The sequence below is a fragment of the Colobus angolensis genome, unplaced genomic scaffold (genome assembly GCF_000951035.1).
Source record: "Colobus angolensis palliatus isolate OR3802 unplaced genomic scaffold, Cang.pa_1.0 Scaffold356, whole genome shotgun sequence".
NCBI classification, from domain to species: domain Eukaryota; kingdom Metazoa; phylum Chordata; class Mammalia; order Primates; family Cercopithecidae; genus Colobus; species Colobus angolensis.
Genome location: NW_012116888.1, coordinates 653,722 through 660,112, shown reverse-complemented (window position 1 = coordinate 660,112; position 6,391 = coordinate 653,722). Strand labels below are relative to the sequence as shown.

Here is a 6,391-nt window from a genome sequence, read left to right as displayed (position 1 = left end):
GAGACTCCGTCTCAAAAAAAAAAAAAAAAAAAAGAAGAAACAAGATTGGCTATGAACTGGTCATTGTTGAAGTTGGGTAATAGGTACATGGGGTTCATATACTATTCTCTCCACTGATATATTTGAACACTTCCAGAATTAAAAACAAACTAACAAACCACTATGATATATCTATCCTTAAAGATGATTTGAGGGAAGATTCTAAATGTGTGCATTGTATGCATTTGACTGAATTAAACATCTAAACCCCCAAATCTTAATTATTTGCTGTGAGAGGATTACAGTATTACAGTTCACACATTACATTTCTGCCTCTGCATTGACAGTACTTTTAAAGGTCTTCAATAATTTATCATTTTGTAAAACACCAAGTAAACTGTAATGATCCATATGAAAACCCACTTACACTTAAGATACATCTAAGTTACCAAAGCCTAGTCTTTCTCCTATAACTCACAGGAGTGGTAGCAACAATGATGACAAGGAATAAAGAACTACCCTGTTCTCTGTAATCGAGTTAACTTCACTTTCAGAAAGTTTCCTAACTCTGTTGTTGCAAGTGCCCACAGCAAGGGTGAAGAACCCAGGTATGGGAGCTAATCCTAGAGGGGCCCAAGCTGATCATAGCAGATGACTTAAAGCAATTTCTGCATAAAAATTTTCAGGTATTGGTTACACATGTGTCTACGTGACACAGGGATATTAAACTATATAATTAGAATTAGTATGTATGACACATTTTAATCAGAAAGTTTATTTTTAAAAAATGACCAAGGATCAAAGGGCTCTTATTCTGATGTCAGGAAGAAATGGCATGCCTATCACTACAGTGGACAATGATTCTGTTTCACAGCATACTTTGGGGTCTGGTCCCTTATTTGCTTTCACATGATAACTAAGAAGCAAACTCAAACAAACAAAAAACAAAACAGAAGACTCGTTATTATAAAATATATTAGGTGGTCCAATTTAACAGTTTACTTTTTTTTTTGGATGGAGTCTCACTCTATTGCCCAAGCTGAAGTGCAGTGGCACGATCCTGGCTCAGTGCAACCTCTGCCTCCCAGGCTCAAGCGATTCTCTTGCCTCAGCCTCCCGAGTAGCTGGGACTACAGGCGTGCACCACCATGCCCAGTTAATTTTTGTATTTTCGGTAGAGACGGGGTTTCACCATATTGGCCAGGGTGGTCTCGAACTGCTGACCTCAAGTGATCCACCTGCCTTGGCCTCCCAAAGTGCTGGGATTACAGTCATGAGCCACCGTGCCTGGCAATAGTTTACTTCTGATGTTTAACTTCAAAGTTAGGAGTTGTTCCACCAGAGGATTGATTATAAGCCTAGAAAATGAACTTGCTCCCTGCTTAAAGAATCCAAACAAGCTGAGGAAGTTTCTTGATCTGACAATGGCCTCAATTATACCTTATCTTCACTACACCAGACAAGACTATCAACCAATCTAGTATCTTCAGGCCACCAAACTTCTTGTCTCCAAGTCTTCAAGAAAGAGTGCCTTTTTCCCACTAACACCATAGAATAAACTTGTAAATATAACTTCTGGACTGATAGATCAGGGGTTGGCAAACTTTCAGCTTCACTACCTGTTTCTGTAAATACAGTTTTACTGTAACACCAATTACATCTATTCATTGACATATTGTCTTAGTTGTGACAGAGACAACATAGCCTACAAAGGTGAAAGATTCACTAACTGATCCTTTATGAAAAGGTTGGCTGACTCCTGTGATAGATTATGTTTACCCTGGTTTTGGCCTTTAATTTTATTTAGTAGGCATGGGGGAACCAAAAAGATTATTCAGTATGCAGCAGCTCCTATGAAGTTCAGCTTAATCAAATACATAGAGGTGAGATTTTCTTCAGTGCATATGAATCAAAGTATTAAAATGATCCAAATAAGCGATTAAGTTCCCTCTGACTGCACAAAACACATAGGCCTACAGTATTGAAGCAGACTCTTTTTACGACAAGTAATAATATGTCTGACTTATATTAAATGAAGACATGAAACAATCTGGCAACATTAATAAAGCCAGGACAATCATCAATTGTGCTGTTTTATTATACAGTAGGGATGAATATTACTAATGATTCTTTTCAGAGGGCACTGAAATGTATAAAATACAAATAATTGAATACTTTTCTTCACTTAGCAAGCTATAAACTCATTGCTTCGGTTTGCTTTTTGTATAATTTAAAAAGTATATGAACATGATTACAACCCCTTTCTCCGTTTGTAATAGAGTCGAAATAACTCTTCTTATTCAAGATGGTTTACTGAACTAGCATGGCCTCCAGAAACCTCCAAAACTGAAGTACAGGTAACTGTGTGTGCGCGTGTGTGTGTGCGCGTGTGTGTGCATGAAGTGCATTCATCAGGAATTAAGAATCAAATTTCTGACAGACAAAAAGGAAGTTAAGCTCCAAAGGTTGGGCTTAGGTACAGTGTGAGAAATGGGGCTATAAATGAGACTGAATTAAAATTCTACATAAAACAGACAAAGCTGTTACAACAAATTCTCTCTGCCTCTCCCTCTCCAGAACACAATCACCCAGGTACTTTCCCTAGGAAAAAAAGAGAAGGCTGTTATCCAAAGAAGTGAAATAGAATGTCTGGTAAAAGCTAAGATATGGGTACTACGACCACCCACATGGAGGTACCAAATCTTCCACATGCTGGCATTTGGCAGCAACCCTTACCAGAAAAATACTCCATCCTACTCACCATAAAGCAGGAATTCTCACCCTGCTGTCCAGAGACCCCCCTCAAAGGCCTATGGATTGAATTCAGAAAATTCAGTGAACTTGAATGAGAAGAAAACCACATATTATTTTCATCAACCTCCAAATTGACATTTGGTATTTGAACAAAGGAAGTATGTTCAAATATGTTCTTCTGTTTTGAACATAGGACACAAAATATAGCAGTATCAGCAGTGCCTATGACTGTCACTAATACAAATCACAAATATTTTCATGTATCACATTATAGTTGTTGCAGATCTCAAAATATCTTTTATGTTCACGATCACTGCAAAATTAGAATAATCAGACTAACTGCTCTGCTAGGTCTTAATATTCAATGTATTAATAAAGAACATATTACTCTATAGCATTTGTTTTTAATATTTTGATAAACTGGATTTCAATCAAATCAATTTCCTTTGTAATCAAAAATATTTTATTTTATACACTTAAAAAACTCAAAAAGGGGTCCACAGGCTTCACCAGACTGCTAAAGGGGGTGCATGGCACAAAGTGGACTGAGAACTGTTAACACTACTGGGAAACCTCCTATCCGCATAGCCCACTCACTCACCACCCCGTCAGGCTTCCTATTTAGAGAAAAGGCCTTCAGAGACACAGACTTACCAATACAACAGCAAAGGACATCTAGTAACTCTCTGGACCTTTCTTAAATGAATGGACAACAAAAGAATACAAAAGAATGTGACAAAAATCTAGAGCTGGAGTCAATGAACTACAACCCAAGGGCAAAATCCGCTCTGCCACCTGTGTTTGTAAACACCCACAAGCTAAGAATGAACTTTACATATTTTTTTCATGGTTGAAACAAAGGAAATCCAAAGAACATTTCATGACACTTGAAAACTATACAACATTCAAATTTCAGAGTCCATAAATACAATTTTATTGGAACACAGGCACACTCATTCATTTATATATTATACGGACTGCTTCTTTGCTACAACAGCAGAGTTGAGTAGCTTCAAGAGACCTTCATGGCATTCTCATCACTTCACAGAGATGCTCAGTGCACTACAAATTGCCCTGACAGTTACAAATTGACAACATTTTGAGTGTCTCATTGAGTACCTCATGCCATTTTATTTTTTTTATTTCCAGAGCATACTCACCACATCAAAACACAAAAAGCAGACTTCAAAGGTCAAGTATTTAAAGGCACAGTGAACTGTGGATCATTATACTGTCAAGTCAGATGGCAAATCACTGTGGTTATTATGTAACAATACTACAGTAGTGCTAAAAGAACACAATGTATGTTGACATTAGAGTATTAAGCATTCATCACAATATTCCCAACTCACAAGAGAATAACAGAAAAATGAGAAATTTTACTCCCGCTCTCTTCTGATTAAAATTATTATTTTTTTAATTAGAAAATTTAAAATAAATGATCAAATCCACAAATTTCTCTTTCCAAAAATAAAACAAAAACAAGGCTATAATCAAGTAAGTTTTATTTGTAGCCAAAGAAAGCTGATAGTGAGTTAATTAAATCATGATGGATTATAGCAGTTAAAGAAATCTGTCCAGAGAAAATAAAGTTCTTAAGTGGCCTTTTGGCAAGAATAGCTGCTCAAAGATATGAGGAAACTGGAGCTTCATCAGACAATTTAAAATCAGGTAAATATGTCCCAGTGCTTTTCCTTGGCTTTTAATGAGTTCACAGGTGTTACTGATACTGCTCAGTATCACTGTGCTGTTCAAAGTTAAAATAGGAACAAGATCTCCATACCCACATTAATTTGCAGCAGATACATTGTGCACACTCAAACAGTTCCGGAAGTGTTTTTTCAGACTTTAATGTAAGTGCTTCAGAATCCATTTAACTATGCAACTGAGGAACTTCCACCTAACCTTCGATTGGCAGTGATTCATCTGCAATGTAGTAACATGCTAAAAGACAAATCTAAGAGAAGAATAAAGTTCCATAAATGCCTTCCAGGCAATGAATATGCTCAATTAAAATTATATTCTGGTGAACTGATATCAGTATTTGGCAGTATCTATCTGTAGTGAAAAGATACTTTCACAGATGAAATAAAGTCTTATTATATCAGCTTAACAGATGAATCTTTGTAATCAATTTTGATGATAAAGAACAGTAACTTTGAACCCCAATTAAGCAAATAATTACCTGACAAAGAATCCCATTCTTCTCATTAGACTTGTATTTAAAAACGACTATTATTATGTACTGAATTCTATCAGTCAAAGATTGTGGAAATTTGTTTTCTCTCCTTTATTATATAAGTACCTACATAACATCCTCAATTTTGCTTCTTGGCTTAAAAATCTAAAATATTTATTGTCTTGTCCTTTATAGAAAATGCTTTCCGATCCCTGATCTACAGAACATAACAAAAAAGCAAGAAAATAACTGAAAAATAGATCCAGAAGAAGCAACCATCATTTGAGAAAAAGAACTAAAAAATTAAAAAATACACAAAGATATTCAAAATATATTCAAAAACAATGTTAGAAAGCTATCAAAACAAGAAAAAGATCTTAGTTAAATTGTAATTTATGAAATGATGACAAATAGAAACAGAGGAAATATCTTGGGATATGAAGAAAAAAGAGATAAAAAGTAAGAGATCTGTCTCATATAAAAGGATGTAAGTAAATAATCTCACCACAATAGCACTAAGCAGAATAAAAAAAGATTCACAATCTCATAGAATTAAGAATGCCAAGAATGAAGAGAAGAGCCTTAAAGCTTCCAGAGAAAATGGGATACTTACAAAGATATTACAATGAAATTGGTAAGACTTCACCTTTGTAACACTGGATAGTAGAAGACAAAGGAGCAGTAACCTCAAACTTAATTCTATTTCAGCCAAACTATCTATCAACAATGAGGATAAATTCAAGATACTTTCAGAAATGTGAACAAGAACTCAAAAATCCGTCTTCCATGCATCCCTACATATGTGTGTATGCCAACCACTGAGAAACCAACAGCCAGAAAATGATACTTTAAAAAAATTATTCACGGCCGGGCGCGGTGGCTCAAGCCTGTAATCCCAGCACTTTGGGAGGCCGAGACGGGTGGATCACAAAGTCAGGAGATCGAGACCATCCTGGCTAACACGGTGAAACCCCGTCTCTACTGAAAAAACACAAAAAACTAGCAGGGCAAGGTGGCGGGCGCCTGTAGTCCCAGCTACTTAGGAGGCTGAGGCAGGAGAATGGCATAAACCCGGGAGGCAGAGCTTGCAGTGAGCTGAGATTCGGCCACTGCACTCCAGCCTGGGCGACATAGCGAGACTCCGTCTCAACAACAACAAAAATTATTCACAATAGTTTCAGTAAACACTTAGCAATAAATATAACAAAAGGTATATAAGATGTGAGATACCTACAAAGAAAGTTATAGGAATATCTTATTTTAATGTCCTTCATTTTACCGTGTGTTACAAATAACGCATTTCTTTACAAATTGAAGGTCTGTGGCAACCCTGCATTGAACAAGTCTATTGGCACCATTTTTCGAAAAGCATGTGCTCACTGTGTCTCTGTGCCACATTTTGATAATTCTCGCAATATTTCAAACTTTTTTGTTATTACTATATCTATTACAGTGATTTGTTTTTTTTTTTTTTTTTTT

General features: G+C 36.1%; 1 protein-coding gene across 1 annotated transcript in view; it reads right to left on the bottom strand.

Moving 5' to 3' along the window:
• ZC3H8 (zinc finger CCCH-type containing 8) overlaps positions 1-6,391 on the bottom strand; it is a 41,852-nt gene that overhangs the window by 24,621 nt on the left and 10,840 nt on the right. Inside the window, exon 3 of the mRNA XM_011953098.1 lies at positions 4,639-4,659. Coding sequence (XP_011808488.1) covers positions 4,639-4,659 — 21 coding nt within the window. The remainder of the gene's footprint in view (positions 1-4,638; positions 4,660-6,391) is intronic.